The following is a 26,945-nucleotide window of genomic DNA, read 5'->3' as shown; positions in this document are numbered from 1 at the left end:
TTTATCCACTTCACCCCACAAACCTATTTTCACCTTCCTGACCAGGCCAATTATTATTATTATTTTTTTTTTTTTTAAATTCTGACCACTGTCACTTTATGATGTTCCAACCATGGAAGGCTTCAACGCTTCTCAATGATTCCAAGATTGTTTTTCCGTGACACATTGTACTTCATTTTAGCAGTAAATTTTGGTCGATAGGATTTGCGTTTACTTATGGAAATATTGAAAATGTTACAGAAAATTGGAACATTTTCAAACTCTGAATTTCAACAAGAGAGTTATGTTACACAAAACAGTTACTAAACATTTCCCACATGTCTACTTTACATCAGCACCATTTTTTAATCAGAATTTTTGTTAGGATGTTAGAAGGGTTAAAAGTTTTTCTTAGGGACCATTTGATGTGACTTTGAGGGGCATAAGTGACAGAAAATACTCAAAAGTGACACCATATTAATAACTGCACCACTCAAGCTGCACAAAAGCACATTCAAGAAGTTTATTTAACCTTCAGGTGCTTCACAGGAATTAAAGCAATTTGGAAGAAAAAAAAAAAATGACAATTTCAATTTTTCCCACAAAAATGTTTATTTATCCCCAAATTTTACATTTTCACAAGGGTAACAGGAAAAAATGGACCATACAATTGTGCAATTTCTTCTGAGTACGAGATACCCCGTATGTGGGGGAATACTACTGTTTGGACACACGGCGGGGCTCGGAAGAGAATGAGCGCAAAATTGGCTGGAGATATTAGCGGACACCATCTCACGTTTGGAGAGCTCCTGATGTGCCTAATCAGTGGAAACCCCCGACAAATGACCCCATTTTGGAAACTAGACCCCTCAGTGAATTTATCTAAATCCCCAGGAACTTCACAGAATTTTATAACATTGAGTCGTGAAAATATAAAAAAAAAAAAAGGTTGCTTTAGCACCTATGTTTTCATTTTCACAAGGGTAACAGGAAAAATTGAACTGTACAGTTTGTTGTGCAATTTCTCCTGAGTACACAGATACCCCATATGTGGTGGAAAACTACTATTTGGGTGCATGGCGGGGCTCTCCACCTAGCCTTCTAAATAAGGCAGTCGCTATTGATCGCCTCATTTAGGGGGGTTCAACAACTGGGGTTGGTGTAGGTACTACCCCTGGCTGTGACAGCTGGAGCTCGGCTATTATGCCAAACTCACGGCGGCTGTGATGTGGGCACAGCTTCTGTGCCCACGTGATTGCCATGACGTAACTTTATGTTATTTTGCAGGAACCCCTTCCCAATCATGACATACAGTTATGTCAAATGTTGTGAAGGGGTTCCTGCAAAATGACGTACAGTTACGTAACGGCGATCACGCGAGCACATAAGCCATGCAAACACGATCGCCTCCGGGCACTCGGTTTAAGTGATAAAGAGTAAGGGTAAATGAGTAACGATTGTTTTAATTTGTATTTCATAAATCAATAGTACACATCAAAATAATAAACCTTGTATTGTATCTGGTCAAAGAAATCCACTTTCTAATCCTTTTGCTAAATTCATGAGTAAAATCGCTATTCAGTGAAGACCACAGAGATCAGAGATAAACAGTTGGTGCTCATAAAATTCTATGGAGGGGGAGAAGCTAGAGGCAGACACAGACATTCACCTGAAACCACAGTTACAATTCTCCATAGAACTTTATGGGCACCAATTGTCATCTGCTATCTCAGTAATGGGGAAATCTGTATTCAATGAAGACACATTTTACATGTGAATTGAGAATTTTTAGAATAAACAATCAGTCCAGGAAGAGAAACAAGAAGATTTCTCTAATAAGATGTATTACAAAGTTTCTTATTTGCATATGTAAAAAAATGCATGAAAAAAAACAAACGAAGACTAATCTTTAAGATCATCTAGTCTAAATTTACACTGTTGAAAAGTTAGACAAATGTAGCAAATCTGCACCATTTTGAGATCAAAACTTAAAATACATAATTAAAGTACCGTAGGTTTTAAAAATAGTAATTAATTTGGGCAATGTTTTATTATTTACTCACTTCATATAACAGGCACCCCAAGGACCAAATATCGGATTTGAAATTGTAGCCATTTTCGTGTATCCTCTCCGGGGACATGTAATATGGTGTTCCCACTGCATAATAACAATAACAAATAATGAGTAATAAATATTTTTTTTTTTTTAATACAGAACACGATATAAAAATATATATACTGTATATGACACACACATATATAAACAAATAAAATGTATATATACATTTATATATATATAATTTATTATATATATATATATATATACAGTATATATATATATATAGATAGATATAGATATATATATAGATATATATATATATATATATATACATACACATATGTACACAGTGGTTACGTGGTTACAGAAAGTATTCAGACCCCCTTTACATTTTTCACACTTTGTTTCATTGCAGCCATTTGGTAAATTCAAAAGAGTTCATTTTTTTTCTCAGTAATGTACACTCTGCACCCCATCCTGACTGAAAAAAAAACCGAAATGTAGAAATTTTTGCAAATGTATTAAAAAAAGTAAAACTGAAATATCACATGGTCATAAGTATTCAGACCCTTTGCTCAGTATTGAGTAGAAGCACCCTTTTGAGCTAGTACAGCCATTAGTCTTCTTGGGAATGATCTAACAAGTTTTTCACACTTGGATTTGGGGATCCTCTGCCATTCTTCCTTGCAGATCCTCTCCAGTTCCGTCAGGTTGGATGGTGAACGTTGGTGGACAGCCATTTTCAGGACTCTCCAGAGATGCTCAATTGGGTTTAGGTCAGGGCTCTGGTTGGGCCAGTCAAGAATGGTCACAGAATTGTTCTGAAGCCACTCCTTTGCTATTTTAGCTGTGTGCTTAGGGTCATTGTCTTGTTGGAAGGTGAGCCTTCAGTCAAGTCCGAGGTGCAGAGCTCTCTGGAAGAGGTTTTCATCCAGGATATATCTGTACTTGGCCACATTCATGTTTCCTTCAATGGCAATCGGTCGTCCTGTCCCTGCAGCTGAAAAACACCCCCATAGGATGATGCTGCCACCACCTTGTTTCACTGTTGGGATTGTATTTTTCAGGTGATGAGCACAGCATGGTTTTCTCCACACATACCGCTTAGAATTATCACTAAAAGTTCTATCTTCATTTCATCAGACCAGAGAATCTCATTTCTCAGTCTGTCAGTCCTTCATGTGTTTTTTTAGCAAACTCTATGCAGGCTTTCATATGTCTTGCACTGAGGAGAGGCTTCCGTTGGACCACTCTGCCATAAAAGCCCGACTGGTGGAGGGCTGCAGTGATAGTTGACTTTGTGGAACTTTATCCCATCTCCCTACTGCATCTGTGGAGCTCAGCCACAGCGATCTTGGGGTTTTTCTTTACCTCTCTCACCAAGGCTCTTCTCCCATGATTGCTCAGTTTGGCTGGACAGCCAGGTCTAGGAAGACTTCTGGTGGTCCCAAACTTCTTCCATTTAAGGATTATGGAGGCCACTGTGCTCTTAGGAACCTTGAGTACTGCAGAAATTTTTTTGTAACATTGGCCACATCTGTGCCTTGCCACAATTCTGTCTCTGAGCCGCTTGGCCAGTTTCTTTGACCTCATGATTCTCATATGGTCTGACATGCACTGTGAGCTCTTATACATATATACATACATACATACACACACATACACACACCGTATATACTTGTGTATAAGCCGACCCACCTAATTTTACCACCCCCCAAAAAATGGGAAAACTTATTGACTCGCATATAAGCCTAGGGTGGAAAATTCAGCAGCTACTGGTAAATTTCAAAAATAAAAATAGATACCAATAAAAGTAAAATTAATTGAGACATCAGTAGGTTAAATATTTTTGAATATCCATATTGAATCAGGAGCCCCATATAATGCTCCATACAGTTTATGATGGCCCCATAAGATGCTTCATATAAAATACACCCCATATAATGCTGCACAAAGGTTAATAATGGCCCCATAAGATGCTACATAGAATAATATGCCCCATATGCTGCTCCACAACGGTTATGGCCCCATAAAATGCTCCATAGATTATGCCCCCATAAGAAGCTCCATAGAGTATGCCCCATAAAATGATCCATAGATTATGCCCCATAAAATGATCCATAGATTATGCCCCATAAAATGATCCATAGATTATGCCCCATAAAATGCTCCACAGATTATGCCCCATAAGATGGTCCACAGATTATGCCCCATAAGATGGTTCACAGATTATGCCCCATAAGATGGTCCACAGATTCTGCCCCCATAAAATGCTCCATAGGTTATGCCCTCATAAAATGCTCCATAGGTTATGCCCTCATAAAATGCTCCATAGGTTATGCCCCCTTAAAATGTTCCATAGATTATGCCCCCATAAAATGCTCCATAGATTATGGCCCCATAAGATGCTCCATAGATTATGCCCCCATAAGATGCTCCATACATTATGCTCTCATAAGATGCTCCATAGATTATACCTCCTCCATAAGATGCTCCATAGAACAGGCCCCATATGCTGCTGCCATTTAAAAAAAAATATGACACACTCACCTGTCCGTCGCTGGGGGACAGGTGCCAGTGTCACCGCTGGCTCAGGCCCCCGGCATCTGCGATATTCACCTGACCCCGGTCCATCGCTGCGCCCGCTATGGCTTCCGGGTCCTCTGTCAGTGACGTTCAGGCAGAGGGTGCGGCACGCACTAACTACGTCATCGCTCCCTCTGCTCCCTAAACGTCACTGACAGAGGACGCAGAGGACAGAGCGGGCATATGCGACTCGTGTATAAGCCGAGAGGGGGGGGGGCTTGTCATGGTTTATGTCCTGTTCTCACAGGGTTAACTTTTGCCGGCCTCTCTTTGGATCTGGGAGGGGTATTTATACTCACTCCAGACTAGGATTCCTTGTCAGCTATACTGTTATTCTGGCTGTGTGTCTGACCCCTGATGTGCTTGCATACTGCATTGCTTGTTTTATTCCCGTGTATGACCCGGACTGTCCCCTCACTCTGTTCTCTGTCTCACGTTTTGGTACTATCGTCTTCTCCGGTTCTGACCTCCTGGCTTGGCTATCGTTACTCAGTTACAGTTTGTCCCTACTGTACCGTCTATTGCCCGTTCTCGCTTTCTGATCTATTGCTACGTCCTGACTATCCGTTCTGTCTAACCCTTTGGTATTGTTGTGCTATCTCGTGCTTTGACCCCGGCTTAATCTGTTTACGTCTCTGCCTATGCCCCTTGGTAACTAGTTCCGCAGTTACCTTTCTAGGAGTTTTCCTTCAGCTCCTAGCTCTGTGGAGCTTAGGCCATGCCCCCAGCAGTCACATGCTTCAGGCCCTGTTATTCTGAAGCACGCATCTTCACCGCTGCTGCCCAGCTCCACAGGTATCTTTAAGCACCGTTTTTGTGCTCAGTGAGCAAGTGCAGTGCGGTGTTCCTGACAGGGGGACTTTCAGCCCCCAAAAATGGGCTAAAAATCTTGGCTTATACACACGAATATACGGTGTATATATATTCTACATATATGTATAGATAGATATATCTATAAATATATACATATATAAATATTAATATGTTAGGACTAATGGCCTGTGTTATATTACAGATATCTGGACATATATACATACACATATATATATATATATATACACTCACTGGCCACTTTATTAGGTACACCATGCTAGTAAGGGGTTGGACCCCCTTTTGCCTTCAGAACTGCCTCAATTCTTCGTGGCAGAGATTCAACAAGGTGCTGGAAGCATTCCTCAGAGATTTTGGACCATATTGACATGATGGCATCACACAGTTGGCGCAGATTTGTCGGCTGCACATCCCTGATGCGAATCTCCCGTTCCACCACATCCCAAAGATGCTCTATTGGATTGAGATCTGGTGACTGAGGAGGCCATTTGAGTACAGTAAACTCATTGTCATGTTCAAGAAACCAATCTGAGATGATTCGAGCTTTATGACATGGCGCATTATCCTGCTGAAAGTAGCCATCAGATGTTGGGTACATTGTGGTCATAAAGGGATGGACATGGTCAGAAACAATACTCAGGTAGGCTGTGGCGTTGCAACGATGCTCAATTGGTACCAAGGGGCCCAAAGAGTGCCCAGAAAAAATTCCCCACACCATGACACCACCACCACCAGCCTGAACCGTTGATACAAGGCAGGATGGATCCATGCTTTCATGTTGTTTACGCCAAATTCTGACCCTACCATCCGAATGTCGCAGCAGAAATCGAGACTCATCAGACCAGGCAACGTTTTTCCAATCTTCTACTGTCCAATTTCGATGAGCTTGTGCAAATTGTAGCCTCAGTTTCCTGTTCTTAGCTGAGAGGAGTGGTACCCAGTGTGGTCTTCTGCTGCTGTAGCCCATCTGCCTCAAAGTTCGACGCACTGTGCGTTCAGAGATGCTCTTCTGCCTACCTTGGTTGTAACGGGTGGCAATTTGAGTCACTGTTGCCTTTCTATCAGCTCGAACCAGTCTGCCCATTCTCCTCTGACCTCTGGCATCAACATGGCATTTCCGGCCACAGAACTGCCGCTCACTGGATTTTTTTTCTTTTTCGGACCATTCTCTGTAAACCCTAGAGATGGTTGTGCGTGAAAATCCCAGTAGATCAGCAGTTTCTGAAATTCTCAGACCAGCCCTTCTGGCACCAACAATCATGCCACGTTCAAAGGCACTCAAATCACCTTTCTTCCCCATACTGATGCTCGGTTTGAACTGCAGGAGATTGTCTTGACCATGTCTACATGCCTAAATGCACTGAGTTGCCGCCATGTGATTGGCTGATTAGAAATTAAGTCTTAACACACAGTTGGACAGGTGTACCTAATAAAGTGGCCAGTGAGTGTAGATAGATAGGTATATACATACATATACGAGTATATGTGTGTGTGTGTATATATATATATATATATATATATATATATATATATATATATACACACACACACACACTAGCTGAAGAGCCCGGCACTGCCTGGGCATAGTAACCAACTATGGTTAGTTATAACAAATTATAATGATTATATTGCACATAAAGACCGTGCATCTAATCCTATCCTGTGTGATACTGACTGCTGAGCCGCGTATCTAATCCTATTCTGTGTGATACTGTCTGCTGAGCTGTGTATCTAATCCTCTCTTGTGTGATACTGACTGCTGAGCTGGGTATCTAATCATATCCTGTGTGCTACTGACTGCTGAGCCGTGTATCTAATCCTATCCAGTGTGATACTGGGCTCCCCATGCAGTCTGTGTCAGTGGGTGGTCTGTGTCGGCACGGTAATAAATTGTGTTATTTCCAGCTTTACAGAAGGACGATAACACAATAGAAATGATAAGAATAATAGTCCTCAGTTACCACAACTGTCTACAAAGAAAACTGTTGCTGATAGCAACTAATCACAGCTCATTTTTCATCTTTTAAACAGCTCTGGGACAGCGTGGCGAGTTTTGAGTGGCGACTTTTGTGTTTCGACTTTTATGTGGCGAGGTTGGTGCATGTGTGGTGAAATGTGTGCTGAGGGTGGTATATGTGTTGAAGCAAGTGGTAGTGTGTGGCGCATTTTGTGTGTGTGCTCATATCCCCGTGTGTGGTGAGTATCCCATGTCAGGGCCCCACCTTAGCAACTGTATGGCATATACACTTTGGCGCCATCGCTCTCATTCTTTAGGTCCTCCTTGTTCACATCTGGCAGCTGTCAGTTTGCCTCCAACACTTTTCCTTTCACTTTTTCCCCATTATGTAGATAGGGGCAAAATTATTTGGTGAGAATTGGAACGCGCGGGGTTAAAATTTCGCCTCACAACATAGCCTATGACGCTCTCGGGGTCCAGACGTGTGACTGTGCAAAATTTTCTGGCTGTAGCTACGACGGTTCAGATGCCAATACATACATACAGTTGTGGCCAAAAGTATTGACACCCCTGCAATTCTGTCAGATAATACTCAGTTTCTTCCTGAAAATGATTGCAAACACAAATTCTTTGTTATTATTATCTTCATTTAATTTGTCTTAAATGAAAAAACACAAAAAGAATTGTCCTAAAGCCAAATTGGATATAATTCCACACCAAACATAAAAAGAGGGTGGACAAAAGTATTGGCACTATTTGAAAAATCATGTGATGCTTCTCTAATTTATGTAATTAACAGCACCTGTAACTTACCTGTGGCACCTAACAGGTGTTGGCAATATCTAAATCACACTTGCAGCCAGTTGACATGGATTAAAGTTGACTCAACCTCTGTCCTGTGTCCTTGTGTGTACCACACTGAGCATGGAGAAAAGAAAGAAGACCAAAGAACTGTCTGAGGACTTGAGAAACCAAATTGTGAGGAAGCATGAGCAATCTCAAGGCTACAAGTCCATCTCCAAAGACCTGAATGTTCCTGTGTCTACCGTGCGCAGTGTCATCAAGAAGTTTAAAGCCCATAGCACTGTGGCTAACCTCCCTAGATGTGAACGGAAAAGAAAAATTGACAAGAGATTTCAACGCAAGATTGTGCGGATGTTGGATAAAGAACCTCGACTAACATCCAAACAAGTTCAAGCTGCCCTGCAGTCCGAGGGTACAACAGTGTCAACCCGTACTATCCGTCGGCGTCTGAATGAAAAGGGACTGTATGGTAGGAGACCCAGGATGACCCCACTTCTTACCCCGAGACATAAAAAAGCCAGGCTGGAGTTTGCCAAAACTTACCTGAAAAAGCCTAAAACGCTTTGGAAGAATGTTCTCTGGTCAGATGAGACAAAAGTAGAGCTTTTTGGGCAAAGGCATCAACATAGAGTTTACAAGAGAAAAAAAGAGGCATTCAAAGAAATGCCACTACAGTCAAACATGGCGGAGGTTCCCTGATGTTTTAGGGTTGCTTTGCTGCCTCTGGCACTGGACTGCTTGACCGTGTGCATGGCATTATGAAGTATGAAGACTACCAACAAATTTTGCAGCATAATGTAGGGCCCAGTGTGAGAAAACTGGGTCTCCCTCAGAGGTCATGGGTCTTCCAGCAGGACAATGACCCCAAACACAATTCAAAAAGCACTAGAAAATGGTTTGAGAGAAAGCACTGGAGACTTCTAAGATGGCCAGCAATGAGTCCAGACCTGAATCCCATAGAACACCTGTGGAGAGATCTAAAAATGGCAGTTTGGAGAAGGCACCCTTCAAATATCAGGGACCTGGAGCAGTTTGCCAAAGAAGAATGGTCTAAAATTCCAGCAGAGCATTGTAAGAAACTCATTGGTGGTTACCGGAAGAGGTTGGTCGCAGTTATTTTGGCTAAAGGTTGTGCAGCCAAGTATTAGGCTGAGGGTGCCAATACTTTTGTCTGGCCCATTTTTTGAGTTTTGTGTGAAATGATCAATGTTTTGCCTCATTTTCTTTTGTGTTTTTTCATTTAAGACAAATTAAATGAAGATAATAATACCAAATAATTTGTGTTTGCAATCATTTTCAGGAAGAAACTGAGTATTATCTGACAGAATTGCAGGGATGTCAATACTTTTGGCCACAACTGTACACTTTTTCCCCATTATGTAGATAGGGGCAAAATTGCTTGGTGAATTGGAATGCGCGGGGTTAAAATTTTGCCTCACAACATAGCCTATGACGCTCTCGGGGTCCAGACGTGTGACTGTGCCAAACTTTGTGGCTGTAGCTGTGACGGTGCGGATGCCAATTCCGGACATACACACACACAGACATACATACACACATACATACCCACATTGAGCTTTATATATATATATATATATATATATATATATATATATTTGCCACGTAATGTTTTCATTTCCTGTTATGTCCAGATGTCACCCAGAATTCCAAGCGGAAGTTTACCGACCACCATACTGGGAACATCCAAGTGATGGGTGTCTTAATATGGAAACTGCTGCTGGTACCAGCCTATTGCGCTGTACTACCAGCGCAACACCGTCGCACCACACACTCTATACGCCATACGAACCACACACACAAACAGACTCACGCAGCCTCTTACGCGGTACCACCAGCGGAACATAGTCACACTACGCCTGCGCAAATTCCGTACAGGCGCAGTGAATCATTTGACTGATCCTGGCGGCAAATGCGCGACGTGTCTACAGGCAGAGGAAGACGGTCACATTAAGGCTGTGTGCACACGCTGCGGATTAGGTGCGGATTCATCAGCGCGGATTTTGTAAAATCTGCAGGTGAAACCGCAGGTCAAAAGACCTGCGGTTTCACCTGCGGATTGCCCTGCGGTTTTTCATCTCCTCAATGGAGGAGATGGCAAACCGCAGCGGAATCCGCAGAAAGAATTGATATGTCAATTCTTTCTGCGGATTGAAAACCGCAGATAATCCGCGCGGAAAATTCCGCACCGTCTGCATTGCGGTTTTTGATTCCCATAGGGAATCATGGTACTGTACAACGCAGCAGAAACTGCTGCGGGTCCGCAGCGGCCAAAACCGCTGGGGAACCGCAGCAAAATCCGCAGCGTGTGCACACAGCCTCAAGGGGTTTTCCCACAAACGAAAGTTCATTTTAAAAATTATCTGTGTCTGACCGTGTACGGAGCATACCACATCTCCTGTGCAGGGGAGAAAGCAAAAGACAATACTGACATTACAGCAGGGGATCACAGAGGATTCATTTTGTGAGGTAAATTATTTCACTGACTGTTTTTAAACAATATTTTACCTCACAAAATGTATCCTCTGCGATCTCCTCCTGTAGTGTCAGTATTGTCTTTTGCTTCCTCCGCTGCCCAGGAGCTGTGGTATGTTGTGTACATGGTCAGACACAAGGGTGAGAGAGACAGAGCAAGGGGGAGGCAGCTCAAACGGGACAGCACATGAGGGGAGAACACAGCACAGGAAGGAGAGAGACCGCAGACAAGGGGGATAGCTCATGGAGTAGACAGGTCAAAGAAGAGAGCACAGACGGGAGAAGTCAGCACATAGGGAAAGAGAGAGTGGATAGGTGGATGAGCACATGGGGGGAGAGATTCTCAACGCTGCAAAGTCTGCCCCCATCGTGACATCACCGCCCTCCCAAAGTGATAGCATCGGTCCTCCATCTAGTATATACATATGTACAGATATCTGTTTATAATGCAAACCATTAGTCCTAATGTATTAATAATAATTTATCCAATAACACAGTAAAATCGTGAACATTTCCTTGACCACAATTACACCTAGAGAAAATGCCTATTGAGCGTGGAGGAGCAAGATGAAAGTGATAATACAATGTCTTCCCCTATAGTACACGTCTCTGTAGCAGAATAAACATTTGTCACCACTGCCTCCGTCTCAGAGATTTGCGATTATTCTGCCTTCTACAACATCATTATATACAAGAACAAACTGACCATGTTATGTGTGGAAAAGCAAATGTCAGATTCAACCAGGCAAATAATAGTGGTTGCAGCACAAAGCTACTGTAGCATAACGAATGTTACATTTCCAGGAAGAAGAAAAAAAACAAAAACCCCTAGGTAGATCAGAGAGCCCATGGGAGAGCACTGGATTTGTGGGGGGACTCCATGCTCACTGATCCAAGTCTGGGGGAGGCTGAGCTTCTCGGAATGTGTATGGGATCAGCGAGGAAAGAAAGAACTGGCTGACAAGACTGATGCTCATTAGTCCAATAACATCCATATTTATGAGAGGGATTAGCACACATGATGGACAAATGTCTGCATGCTACCACTGTTCAACATGTAAGCGGAGGGGCAGGCGACACTGGGCTGACGACAGATAAGCCCGACACAACACATGTATCCCTATGTTCTCCGAGAGTGGCTCACAGCTTACCGGTACATAATTGCTCCCCGTGGGGCATTATGATCTTTTCTGGGGTAATTACAGTAAATGACTGTAAGCCCTGATTTCAGATGCCATATTGCCATTACAAAATGATTAATTTGCTTCCATCAGATGCGGATATCGGTTGCTTGTACTTTTGCATATAACAACCGCAACCCCTGGAAAATTTTGATGCAAAATTTGCTAACTTCTCTCGTTCCCATTATCGAATGGTAATCTGGGTTACAGCCAAGTAACCTTCATATATAAAAAAAAAAAATAAAAAAAAAACTTTTTAGTCTTTACAATTGCCATTTTTCCTTTAATCATTTCCTTTAGAGGTAAAAATGCCGTATTTAGTTAGGGTCAGACTGACCCAACGGGGAATCAGAGGATCCTCTGATGGGGCACTGACATTTTTGGTCCGCAGAGATGCAGTAGAAGACCCCATTTGGATCCCATCACTCGATATTTGGGTCCTCGTAGGTCATGGGTTGATTCACAAATCACTTATTAGACCTCAATGATGAAATGTCCTGTGTGGGCAACGCAGGATTACCAAGATATTACAAAGGTTTTCCATCCAAGAGGCTTGCACTAGCTAAAAATAATAAAATCAGCATTAGGGCTCATTCCCACTTGCGATGAATTCGGATGAATGCACTCCGATTAAAAATCGTATTGCATTCGGACCAATGTTATGCTATCATTGGGCGTTTATCTGTGATTTTTTTTTCCAGCTTGGATTGGATCACGATCGGACTGGAATTTAGCATGCTGCGATTGTAATCGGAAATTGGATTGCATTAAGTAAGCAATAAAAGTAAATGGGTGCCGATATCATATAAAAAAAAAAAAAAAAAAAAATCACACGGCACTCGGACCACGCTTGTGCCATCCGATTTTTACACACCAATCTCCTTCGAAAAACTGGCAATTCATCTGCTGCATACAGTAAAATCATAGCATGCACCGACAGAATAGATAGAATAGATAAATACACATAGAATAGATAGCTATATAGATGTCAGACACGTATATAATTAGTACAGTGCTTGTGCAGCTTACTATACATAAGAACAATTTCCTCTGATACATGTCACTGTATAGAAATAGACAAATGCATTTTTCCACGGACACAAAGAATATGAACCGGACACTCCAATCAATATAGATCCTACACTGAACAAACGGAGTACATATGTCCAAAAGTATGAAAATATCAAAATAATTTTATTAAAAATATATATCCACATAAAACACAAAATATAGTAGTATACAGACTCAAACAAACAAAGCGTACTTCAAAAAGCTCATGAATGAAGGACACGAAAAATGAGTGTAGCAGCCTGGGCATAAACAAACAAAACCCACTAGGAATTTGCATGAAAAAGGACCCAATAGCAAATGAATCCCAAAAAGTGCATGTAAAGTGCAAATAGGGGAATTAGCAGTGAAATGCAAAGTAGCCATTAAATCAATAGCGCTTTCATATAAATCATAGTGATAAAGGTCTTAGTGAGGATAGATAAGTCTTACGCATAATTAGCTGTAAATTTCTATGTCCTATTGCAGCCCCAACGTGCATTTCGCCTGGGCTTCCTTGGGGGGCTGTTTTATGTGGATATATATTTTTAATATAATTATTTTGATATTTTCATACTTTTGGACGTATGTACTCCATTTGTTGAGTGTAGGATCTAGCTTACTATACATGTATAGTGCGATACTATACATGTGCGATCCCACAAAATTTTATTAACCAGCTGAGGGAAAGCGGACAGCTGCAGGCAGGTGTTTATTGCCTGGGAAGGCGTAATACCCTTGGAGCTAACCAGGCAATTAATATCAGCTCACAGCTGAAAACTAAGCCCTTACTGGTTGTTAAAATAGGGAATTCCCCTAAAAACTGACGTAGAGTAGCCAGCCCTATATTTAATAACCAGCTAAGCAGACAGCTGCGGGCTGATATTAACAGCCTAGGGAAGAGGCCATGGATGTTGTTCCACTACAAGACTAAAATATCATCTCTCAACTGCCCCAGAAATGGCGCATCCATAAGATGCACCAAATCTATGACTTAGCCTCACTCTTACCACTTGCCCTGGTGCGGTGGCAAGTGGGGTGATAGTTGTGGGAGGGGGGATGTCACTTTTGTATTGTCAGCTGACATCAAGCCGAGAGGTTAGTAATGAAAAGGAGTCAAAAAGACATTCCATTGCATGCTTTCCTAATAAAGCAGGTACGTTTTACATGTAAAGTGAAGCATCATGTGATATTGTCTTATTCTGTATTAATGTCAAACAGTGTACTTATGTTCATAAACTGTAAGTTATATATACACTAGCATTCCAAATTTTGGGGTCACCCAGACAATTTTGTGTTTTCCATGAAAACTCATACTTTTATTAATCAAATGAGTTGCGGAATGAATTTAAAATCTAGTCCAGTTATTGATAAGGTTCGAAAAAAAGATTTTTATTTGAAATAATAATTTTCTCCTTCAAACTTTGCTTTTGTCAAAGAATGCTCCCTTTGCAGCAATTACAGCATTGCAGACCTTTGGTATTCTAGTAGTTAATTTGGTAATCTGGAGAAATTTCACCCCATGCTTCAAGAAGCCCCTCCCACAAGTTGGTTTGGCTTGATGGGCACTTTTTGCGTACTATACAGTCAAGCAGCTCCCACAACCACTCAATGGGGTTGAGATCTGGTGACTGCGCTGGCCACTCCATTACAGCTAGAATACCAGCTGCCTGCATCTTTCCTAAATAGTTCTTGCATAATTTGGAGGTGTGCTTTAAGTCATTGTCCTGTTGTAGGATGAAATTGGCTCCAATCAAATGCTGTCCATAGGGTATGGCATTGCAAAAAGGAGTGATAGCCTTCCTTATTCAAAATCCCTTTTACCTTGTACAAGTCTCCCACTTTACCAGCACCAAAGCAACCCCAGACCATCACATTACCTCCGCCATGCTTGACAGATGGCGTCAGGCACTCTTCCAACATCTTTTCAGTTGTTCTGCGTTTCACAAATGTTCTTTTGTGTGATCCAAACACCTCAAACTTGGACTCGTCTGTCCATAACACTTTTTTCCAATCTTCCTCTGTCCAATGTCTGTGTGCTTTGCCCATATTAATCTTTTCCTTTTATTAGCCAGTCTCAGATATGGCTTTTTCTTTACCACTCTGCCCTAAAGGCCAGCATCCCGGAGTCCTTCTTCACTGTAGACGTTGACACTGGCGTTTTGCATGTACTATTTAATAAAGCTGCCAGTTCAGGACCTGTGAGGCGTCGATTTCACTACAGACTCTAATGTACTTGTCTTGTTGATCAGTTGTGCAGCGGGGCCTCCCACTTCTCTTTCTACTCTGGTTAGAGCCTGTTTGTGCTCTCCTCTGAAGGGAGTAGTACACACCGTTGTAGGAAATCTTCAGTTTCTTGGCAATTTCTCGCATGGAATAGCCTTCATTTCTAAGAACAAGAATAGATAGACTGTCGAGTTTTGCCCATGATCAAGAAAATGGACAGGGAACACCAGGAAAAAGCTAGTTCGGCTACTCAGGGAGCTGCGGTACCGGAGGATATGGTACAGGAACAAGTGGTGACAAGAAGAACCAGGGACAGTTCAGGGAAAGGAATGTCCATAATGTGTGAAGATTGCTGTGCGGTGTCTGTGACTAAACTGGACGAGCTAAGTAAAGTTATGTTAAAAATGAACTTGGACTCTGATGGTCATAGCGTGTTGCTGAAGAAGACCATGACGCTGCCACCTGAGGAGGACTCTAATTCACAAGTGAGTGATTGGCATGGCGCACACACATCACACATCTGACAGGACACTATTATCGTGTCGGGGTGCCAGTGTGCAGAAACGCGGAATCCCTCGTCATGACTACCACCCTGGCCCCTGGTACAGATGCCAAAGGAGCCCCGACCAAGTATTGAGTGCATTTACTGAATATACATTTCAGTAAGTCAACATTTCGGATTCTAAAATCATTTTTCAAGCTGGTGTTATACAGTAATCTAATTTACTGAGATAATGACTTTTGGGTTTTCATTGGCTGTAAGCCATAATCATCAACATTAACAGAAATAAACACTTGAAATAGATCACTCTGTCTGTAATGACTCTATACAATATATGAGTTTCACTTTTTGTACTGAAATAACTTTTGATATGATAGATATATCATATATTATAGATAGATGATATTCTAATTTTGTGAGAAGCACCTGTATCTAATTATACTGTAAATATATATATATATATATATATATATATATATATATATATATATATACACACACACACATACACACAGTGCCTTGCAAAAGTATTTGGCCCTCTGGAACTTTTCAACCTTTTCCCACATATCATGCTTCAAACATAAAGATACCAAATGTAAATTTTTGGTGTAGAATCAACAACAAGTGGGACACAATTGTGAAGCTGAACAAAATTTATTGGTTATTTTAAATTTTTATTTGGCCCCTTTACTTTCAGTGCAGCAAACTCACTCCAGAAGTTCATTGTGGATCTCTGAATGATCCAATGTTGTCCTAAATGACTAATGATGATAAATATAATCCACCTGTGTGTAATCAATCTCCGTATAAATGTACCTGCTCTGTGATAGTCTCAGGGTTCTGTTTGAAGCACAGAGAGCATCATTTAGACCAAGGAACACAACAGGCAGGTCCGTGATACTGTTGTGGAGAAGTTTAAAGCCGGATTCGGATACAAAACGATTTCCAAAACTTTAAACATCCCAAGGAGCACTGTGGAAGCGATCATATTGAAATGGAAGGAATATCATACCACTGCAAATCTACCAAGACCCGGCCATCCCTCTAAACTTTCATCTCAAATGAGGAGAAGACTGAGATGCAGCCAAGAGGCCCATGATCACTCTCGAACTGCAGAGATCTACAGCTGAGGTGGGACAGTCTGTCCACAGGACAACAATCAGTCGTACACTGCACAAATCTGGCCTTTATGAAAGAGTGGCAAGAAGAAAGCCATTTCTCAAAGATATCCAGAAAAAGTGTCATTTAAAGTTTGCAACAAGCCACCTGGGAGACACCACAAACGTGGAAGAAGGTGCTCTGGTCAGATGAAACCAAAATTGAACTTTTGGCAACAATGCCAAACGATATGTTTGACGTAAAGGCAACACAGCTCATCACCCTGAACACACCATCCCCACTTTCAAACATGGTGGTGGCAGCATCATGGTTTGGGCCTGCTTTTTTTCAGCAGGGACAGGAAAGATAGTTAAAATTGATGGGAAGATGGATGGAGCCAAATACCGGACCATTCATGAAGAAAACCTGTTCGAGTCTGCAAAAGACCTGAGACTGGGACGGAGATTTGTCTTCCAACAAGACAATGATCGCAAACATAAAGCAAAATCCACAATGGAATGGTTCACGAATAAACGTATCCAGGTGTTAGAATGTTAAAGTCCAGACCTGAATCCAATCAAGAATCTGTGTAAAGAGCTGAAAATTGCTGTTCACAAACGATCTCCATCAAACCTCACCGAGCTCGAGCTGTTTGCCAAGATAGAATGGGCAAGAATTTCAGTCTCTCGATGTACAAAACTGATAGAGACATACCCCAAGCGACTTGCAGCTGTAATCGCAGCAAAAGGTGGCGCAACAAAGTATTAAGTTGAAGGGACTGAATAATATTGCACGCCCCACTTTTCAGTTTTTAAATTTCCTCAAAAATGTAAAATAACCAATAAATTTCGTTCAACTTCACAATTGTGTCCCACTTGTTGATTCTTCACCAAAAATTTACATTTGGCATCTTTATGTTTGAAGCATGATATGTGGGAAAAGGTTGAAAATTTCCAGGTAGGATATATATATATTGCAGGGATTCAACTCGCTCAGGAGCAACGGGAGTCAATCAGGAGGCACGTTCCTTTAAAAGTTCATAGGGTTTATTGCTCCATAACCCATAAACCAGCACGTAACATAAGGAATAGCCTTTAGCTCAGGCGAAAGCAAGTATAAGTGTCCATTGTTTCAGGCTCAGTCCTGGAGCCTCAGCAAATACAGGAGGCTTATCCGTCCTCACATACAGCCAATATCCATAGGCCTCACCGGGTCAGCAGCCTCAGCACGTGGTGTTCAGGAAGGTAGCACATCTTCCTCCACATAGGCCTGCCGGGACCTTTCACATGGCCCAATCAGATCCATGCGCTCTCTCTCATGTGACCTACTCTGGTTACCTTATATGGTCTGTAGCCACGACCACCGGGTCACATGACTTTGACCTCATCACAGGTCCTTCAAGCCTTTACACACTCTTTACAATAGTGCTTTAAACACACCCCCTGGGTGGGTTTGTAGGTAACCAGGTTCGTCCATCTCTCTAGTTACCTGGAGACTTCTCCCTTACACATTGAAACAACACCTCAGCAGTATCACTGCTGATCAACACATAAGTCTCCATCCCAAAGCCACCCACTTTGAGATACATAACGGCCATTCCGTATTCTGCCATTCATCCTTTCTCCGGGGACATTCACACAGCACCCCCTAGCGGACATAGTGGTCACTGCACCAATATATATATACACACAGTCATGGCCAAAAGTATTGACACCCCTGCAATTCTGTCAGATAATATTCAGTTTCTTCCTGAAAATGATTGCAAACACAAATTCTTTGGTATTATTATCTTCATTTAATTTGTCTTAAATGAAAAAACACAAAAGAGAATGAAGCAAAAAGCAAAACATTGATCATTTCACACAAAACTCCAAAAATGGGCCGGACAAAAGTATTTCTCACACTGGGCTCTAAATTATGCTGCAAAATTTGTTGGTAGTCTTCTGACTTCATAATGCCATGCACACGGTCAAGCAGTCCAGTGCCAGAGGCAGCAAAGCAACCCCAAAACATCAGGGAACCTCCGCCATGTTTGACTGTAGGGACTGTGTACTTTTCTTTGAATGTCTCTTTTTTCTCCTGTAAACTCTATGTTGATGCTTTTGCCCTAAAAGCTCTACTTTTGTCTCATCTGACCAGAGAACATTCTTCCAAAATGTTTTAGGCTTTTTCAGGTAAGTTTTGGCAAACTCCAGCCTGGCTTTTTTATGTCTCGGGGTAAGAAGTGGGGTCTTCCTGGGTCTCCTACCATACAGTCCTTTTTCATTCAGACGCCGACGGATAGTACGGGTTGACACTGTTGTACCCTCGGACTGCAGGGCAGCTTGAACTTGTTTGGATGTTAGTTGAGGTTCTTTATCCAACATCCGCACAATCTTGCGTTGAAATCTCTTGTCAATTTTTCTTTTCCGTCCACATCTAGGGAGGTTAGCCACAGTGCTATGGGCTTTAAACTTCTTGATGACACTGCGCACGGTAGACACAGGAACATTCAGGTCTTTGGAGATGGACTTGTAGCCTTGAGATTGCTCATGCTTCCTCACAATTTGGTTTCTCAAGTCCTCAGACAGTTCTTTGGTCTTCTTTCTTTTCTCCATGCTCAATGTGGTACACACAAGGACACAGGACAGAGGTTGAGTCAACTTTAATCCATGTCAACTGGCTGCAAGTGTGATTTAGTTATTGTCAACACCTGTTAGGTGCCACAGGTAAGTTACAGGTGCTGTTAATTACACAAATTAGAGAAGCATCACGTGATTTTTCGAACAGTGCCAATACTTTTGTCCAACCTCTTTTTTATTTTTGGTGTGGAATTATATTCAATTTGGCTTTAGGACAATTCTTTTTGTGTTTTTTCATTTAAGACAAATTAAATGAAGATAATAATACCAAAGAATTTGTGTTTGCAATCATTTTCAGGAAGAAACTGAGTATTATCTGACAGAATTGCAGGGGTGTCAATACTTTTGGCCATGACTGTATATATATATATATATATATATATACATACATACACACATGTATATCAGACTCTCACCATCAACAGAAACCTTCAAGAAGAACCTGAAGACCCACCTGTTCCGACAAGCCTACAGCCTGCAATGATCCTCGGTCTACTGAACCACAGCATGACCTGCTCTACCCTCTCCTACTGTATCCTGACCCATCCCTGTAGACTGTGAGCCCTCACGGGCAGGGTCCCCTCTCCTTATGTACTTGTGTGTCCCTTGTCTTACACATGTTTACTATACTTGTCTATATTTCCCCTTTTCACATGTAAAGCGCCATGGAATAAATGGCGCTATATAAATGCAATAATAATAATAATAATATATATACAGACACTACCGTTCAAAAGTTTAGGGTCACTTAGAAATTTCCTTATTTTTGAAAGAAAAGCACAGTTCTTTCCAATGAAGCTAACATTAAATGATTCAGAAATACACTCTATACATTGTTAATGTGGTAAATTACTATTCTAGCTGCAAACGTCTGGCTTGTAATGCAATATGTTCATAGGTGTATAGAGGCCCATTTCAAACAACCATCACTCCAGTGTTCTTATGGTACTTTGTGTTTGCTAACTGTATAAGAAGGCTAATGGATGGTTAGAATACCCTTGAAAACCCTTGTGCAAGTATGTTAGCACAGCTGAAAACAGTTTGTCTGATTAAAGAAGATATAAACCTGACCTTCCTTTGAGCTAGTTGAGAATCTGGAGTATTACATTTGTTGGTTCTATTAAACTCTCAAAATGGCCAGAAAAAAATAACTTTCATGTGAAACTCGACAGTCTATTCTTGTTCTTAGAAATGAAGGCTATTCCATGTGAGAAATTGCCAAGAAACTGAAGATTTCATACAACGAAGTGTACTACTCCCTTCAAAGGAGAGCACAAACAGGTTCTAACCAGAGTAGAAAGAGAAGTGGGAGGCTCCGCTGCACAACTGAGCAACAAGACAAGTACATTAGAGTCTGTAGTTTGAGAAATCGACACCTCACAGATCCTCAACTGGTAGCTTCATCAAATAGTACTCGCAAAACGCCAGTGTCAACGTCTACAGTGAAGAGGCGACTCTGGGATGCTGGCCTTCAGGGTAGAGTGGCAAAGAAAAAGCCATATCTGAGACTGACTAATAAAAGGAAAAGATTACTATGGGCAAAAGAACACAGACATTGGACAGAGGAAAATTGGTAAAAAGCATTATGGACAGACGAATCCAAGTTTGAGGTGTTTGGATCACACAGAAGAACATTTGTGAGACGCAGAACAACTGAAAAGATGCTGGAAGAGTGTCTGACGCCATCTGTAAAGCATGGTGGAAGTAATGTGATGGTCTGGGATTGCTTTGGTGCCAGTAAAGTGGGAGATTTGCACAAGGTAAAAGGGATTTTGAATAAGGATGGCTATCACTCCATTTTGCAACGCCATGCCATACCCTGTCAAGAGTGCTTGATTGGAACCAATTTCATCCTACAACAGGACAATGACCCAAAGCACACCTCCAAATTATGCAAGAACTATTTAAGGAAGAAGCAGGCAGCTGGTATTCTATCTATAATGGAGTGGCCAGCGCAGTCACCAGATCTCAACCCCATTGAGCTGTTGTGGGAGCAGCTTGACAGTATGGTACGCAAAAAGTGCCCATCAAGCCAAACCAACTTGTGGGAGGGGCTTCTGGAAGCATGGGGTGAAATTTCTCCAGATTAACAAATTAACTGCTAGAATGCCAAAGGTCTGCAATGCTGGAATTGCTGCAAAGAGAGCATTCTTTGACGAAAGCAAAGTTTGAAGGAGAAAATTATTATTTCAAATAAAAATCTTTTTTTCGACCCTTGTCAGTGTCTGGACTAGATTTTAAATTCATTTGGCAACTCATCTGATAAATAAAAGTATGAGTTTTCATGTAAAACACAAAATTGTCTGGGTGACCCCAAACTTTTGAATGGTAGTGTGTGAGTGTGTGTGTATATATATATATATATATATATATATATATATATATATATATATATACACACATACACTTGGAAAACTGTAAATTACATAGAGATTTGATCTATATAAAAGCTCATGTTAAAATCGCATTTCAATCGGATGTAAATCGGATGCTAGCTAGGTGTTTAAAATCAGATTGTACTCTCATGAAAAACGCTTGACACTTGCATGACTTTTCATGAACAAAATTGGACCGATTTTAAAATTGCTAGTGTCTCCGGCCTTACTCATCTTCTCTGACTCTCGGAGCTACTCCTGGTGATCCATCTGGATATGCTGCAGTGGTGGCATCACAACCACAGATGCAGCTGAGCACTGGGCTCAGCGGTTATTCAAAAGGAATACAGCACATACTGATGAGCCCAATTCACGCATGTTATAGACATGATGTCATCACTGGGAGCACCATCAGAGAGCTGGCATTGGAGCTGATGAAACTTGAAAGTGAAAACTCTCCCTGGTGACTCTTGGCCACCAAATTGCCAACCATCACTACTACCCCACAGAACTTTCATAAACAATGATTATTAGCCTCATTTAATAAAAATTAATTACAGGAAAGATGGTGGTAATGCTTCGCCTTGAAGTTCTTTTGACCTTTACTTCATCCTGCCCAATCTGTCTTGGCTGAGGTCCTCGTGGACAGGGCTTGGGATGATGTGATCTGTCTTCAAAGGCATCAATCAAGCCAGAGTGGACAGGACTAGGGATAAGGCAGCTTGATATCTCAACACGTCTCCATTGCCTTATCTGTGGCGATGGTTTGGGAAAAATACACCTGTACTCCATTGCATGGAAATGCACATGGTCTATACCAGTGTTTCCCAAATCCAGTCGTAACGGCCACTAGACAGATCGTATTTTCAAGATTTCCTTAGTATTGTCTGGGGGTCATGGGGAATGGATTTGGGAAAAGATAATCTATACAAATGGAGCATAAGTGTTTAGGAATCATTTCCTCCGACGGCACTGAGAATTCCATTTTGACATGACAACGAGGTAGCCCTAAACCTGCTCTTCTCCACTAAGATCTTTGTAACAATGTCAGGCGCAAATCAGACGACCATATTACGGGCATTATCTATCATCCGTATTGTGGTCACAAGTACTCAGGGGTAGTAAAACAAGTGGAGGGATCAGGACCATCATAAAAGCCGTCTGTATGAGACCTTATTTGTAGGGTGGTAAGGAGCGCGGAGGTTAGACAGCATTAAGCATTATTTGTTATATGTCCACGTGTTATAAGAAATAGGGTTTATAAACATATCACTAATGATTATTGTGGGTAATTGGTTTAGTCTCTGTATAAGGTTTATGAAACTTGATAATAAATGTCCGAATTGCTGTAGACCTTTACTTAGCTACAGGAGCCATCAGAGAGTTACCCTTTCCTATCTGTCTGGATTACCGCTCTGACTGATGTGCAGGGGATATAGGGACTATGACTTGTGGAATCCCAGTTCCTTCTCATTAATATAATAAGTGCAGCTGTCGCAGGACATCTCATCATTAAGTGGACACTATCATATTTTGGGCTCATTCCGCCTGACGTGATCTTAATAGAGCTTGATGTGAATTTTTTTTTCTTTATTTTGTAAAAAAAAAAAAAAAAAAAAAAAAAAAATATGTATCGAAATCCTACTCACTCCGACATGTCTACATAGAGAGGCAGTAGTGCCCACCAGAACGCATCCATGAGAAAAAATATTACATTTAACTCTGATCACTGATCTACTAAAACTAGAATAAAACGATTACATAAAGTGGTGATTATACCTTAATTGCATATGGATAAAGTAACTCTGGAGATGGACCTGTAACTTTAAGATTGTTGACATTGTTCAACAACTATGGTTCTCAAGTCCTCAGGTAGTTTTTCTTCTCCTCTTTCTGTTATCTATGCTTAGTGTGGCACAGAGACACACAATGCAAAGATTGAGTCAGCTTCTCCCCTTTTTATCTGGTTTCAGATGTGATTTTCATATTGCCTACACCTGTTACTTGCCACAGGTGAATTTGAATGAGCATCACAAAGTTGTTTACCCACAATTTTGTAAAGGTGCCAAACATTTTATCCGGACCAGTTCTGGGGTTTTGTGTGAAATTATGTCCAATTTGCCTTTTTTCCTCTGTTTTATTTTGTTGTTGTTCCAATACGCAGAAAGGAATTTCAAGGGTGTCAACACTATCGGCTACGAATGTATATTTTTGCACTGTAGTTTTGTGTCCGGTAAAATGAATAAAATCAAATATGTCTCTACACTCTTGGTACCTAGGACAATCCAACATCAATGGTCTGCTCTGCTCCTTCAAACAATTCTTCTGGTCTGCCCTACCGACAGGGCGTGACTGCGGATGCCATGCGGATTCATAGCACGCTCCTCGCGGTTAGGCAGTAGGGAGCCGGTTGTCTATCAGTATGATATTGGCAGTCACTCCCCATAAACGGAGCAGAGGGGAAGAGAAGAAACTGTTCTCCGATGTCACCAGAAGCCACAGAATTACTGGAAGCTGTGCAGAGATCGGCACTGGCCACAATAGGCAGCTAGTTAGTAACTACCTTAGCCTATGCACAAAAATAATAAAAGTCCCGGAGAAACCTTTTAAAAATTTTGCACCATTTGGTATCAACATGGATGTGGGCTGTGGTCATAAAACATCAGAGAGTAGGTCAGAAAAAAACAGATAAGAGAGTTACAAACTATCTGCCAGACTATTACATAGGAATGACCAATGGATTCCCAGTTCATTCATGCAACATTTGCATTTAAGAAAAAAATGTCCTCAAAGGTGGACAAAAAAAACTGATATGCGCCGATTTTTAGATGTCGAATTTGTTCATTGCGAGATTATGATATGCATCGTTGACGCCATATATTGACAAGTGTATAATCTTGAACCATAGTGCAATATCCGCTAGATAAATATTTAGCCTGCAAAATTAAAATACCGTACCCAAGGAATGTGCAGCGGTGGTTTTGGAACTGAAGAACCGACCAAGCCCAAGATCTCCTAATTTCACAACTCCAGTAGCCGTAATAAAAACATTAGCAGGCTTTATATCTGTGGAGGAAGAATAAGACATTAATCTGATTATACGTGCCAGTACACATGTACCAGGTGTAATATCAAATTTTCTACAAGACACACAGGTATATTGATTGCTTGGCTTACATAAGGAATTCAAAGTATTCACACAGTAAAGCACAATACAATAGGAAGCAGTTGTAGAAGATCAATAAATGACTTCCATGCAGCAGTATAGGTTGCCGTATACATTAGATACAAGTAGACTAATAATGGTTGAACAACAGTTGAGTGAATGATCATCTGGTCAACAATCATTACACAGATACAGCCAAACAGTCTAGTCCATAGTAGTCACTCAAAATGACGCTACACGTTCCATGACACCTGTAAAAGAATGAGGTTTCTTAAAATGTTCTGTGAAGGCTATGTGCATACAAAGTCTACATACAAAGACTATGTGCATACAAAGTCTTTTTCAGGAGAATTAAGCTCCGAAAACCCCCTGAAAAAGCAGAAGAGCCTGAAGAATTTGCCAGGTCACTTATTTTAACCACTCGGCATCTTTGGAAACCTGAAGTAGTTAAAAGATGTACTCAAAAGGATGAAAATCTGCACAGCTTTGGAGCGTCTTTTAACCACCTTGGGTTTCCAAAGACGACAAGTGATTAAAAGAAGTGACCTGACCATTCTTCAGGAGTCTTCTGCACTCAAGACATTCTGTACTTTACAAGTCACAGGGAAGGTACAGAAAATGCCTGGGCATCTTTTGCCCAGTGTTTTCGCTTGAAAAAGCGCAAGTAGTTTCTTCATTGTTCACTGGAGTTTAAAAAAAAAAAAACAACACAAAAAATGACTACAGAACACCAGCTAAAAAATCCATAAAAATGATGGAAAAAACATTTTAAAAAAACTCATCGAGTCAAAATTATACAGAAAAAACAACACAAAAAGTTAAAAAAAAAAAAAAAACATGCCCCAGGAAAAAAATAAAAAAGAAACACCGGCTTCTGAACAGTCCTGAAAAACTCAACAGGCTCAACCACCAGAAAAAGGCATCACATGCACATACCCTTACGAAAATATGTCTCGTGGTCTAGGGACTACGAGAAAAAAAAATTTCAAAACATGGCTGACTTCCTTATTAGACAATTATGCTAAAATGATCCTTCGTTTAATTATGTAATAATCAGTTTGGATCAGCTCTAAACTAATATACAGTACTGTACAAAAGTTTTAGGAAGGTGTAGAAAAAAAATGCAAAATGAGAATGATCTCAAACAGTGAAACAAAGGGCATTCACCAAATATTGATTTTACATTTCTCTTTTGTTTATTTGCGCTTTGCTTTTTGTTGAATGATGAAAATAAACTATTAACACTTGTTTTTTAAAGTATTCTAACTTTGCAACATTTTTTCCACACCTGCTTAAAACTTTTGCAAAGTTTAATATATGGCCGCCTACAGTGGGTTGCGAAAGTATTCATATCCCTTGGCATTTTTCATGTTTTGCTACCTCACAACCTAGAATTTCACAGGTTTTTTTGAGGGTTTGCATCAGTTCATGTAAAGAAAATGCCTACAACTGTAAACATTTGGTTTTCTTTTTATTGTGACGCAAATAACAATTAGGACAAAATCAATGAAAACTTCACTCTGCAGAACTATTCACCAACCATAAAGTCAGTACTTTGTAGAGCCTCCTTTTGCAACAATTACAGCTGCAAATTGCTTTGGATAAGTCTTTATGAACTTTCTAGATCTGGCCACTAGGATTTTTGCCCATTCCTCAGGACAAAACTGCTCCAGGTCTTCAAGTTAGATGGTTTCCTCTGGTGAACTAGATTCTCAATTGGATTAAGATCTGAGCTGTGACTCGGCCACTTTAAAACATTTAACCGTTTCCCCTTAAACCACTTGAGAGTTGTCTTAACAGTATGCTTTGGGTCATTGTCTTGATGGAAGGAGAACCTCCGTCCCAGTCTCAATTCACTGACAGACTAAAACTGGTTTTGCTCAAGAATATTCCTGTGTTTCACACCATCCATCTACCCCTCCACTTGGACCATTTTCCCTGTCCCTGGTGCCAAAAAAATTACCACAGCATGATGCTGCAATCATCACGTTTTACTGTGGACATGATGTTCTTGGGGTGA

At 41.0% G+C, this 26,945-nt stretch overlaps 1 protein-coding gene across 6 annotated transcripts in view; it reads right to left on the bottom strand.

Moving 5' to 3' along the window:
• NEK6 (NIMA related kinase 6) overlaps positions 1-26,945 on the bottom strand; it is a 247,120-nt gene that overhangs the window by 30,527 nt on the left and 189,648 nt on the right. For all 6 annotated transcript variants that reach the window (XM_073590703.1, XM_073590702.1, XM_073590708.1 and 3 more), the window contains 2 exons: positions 24,718-24,825; positions 2,043-2,137 (listed from right to left, as the gene is read on the bottom strand). In XM_073590703.1, coding sequence (XP_073446804.1) covers positions 2,043-2,137; positions 24,718-24,825 — 203 coding nt within the window. The remainder of the gene's footprint in view (positions 1-2,042; positions 2,138-24,717; positions 24,826-26,945) is intronic.

Source organism: Dendrobates tinctorius, unplaced genomic scaffold (assembly GCF_039654945.1).
Source record: "Dendrobates tinctorius isolate UK_male_01 unplaced genomic scaffold, ASM3965494v1 ptg000120l, whole genome shotgun sequence".
Lineage (NCBI taxonomy): Eukaryota > Metazoa > Chordata > Amphibia > Anura > Dendrobatidae > Dendrobates > Dendrobates tinctorius.
The sequence above is the reverse complement of the archived record's forward strand: the minus strand, read 5'-3'. Positions and strand labels throughout refer to the sequence as shown.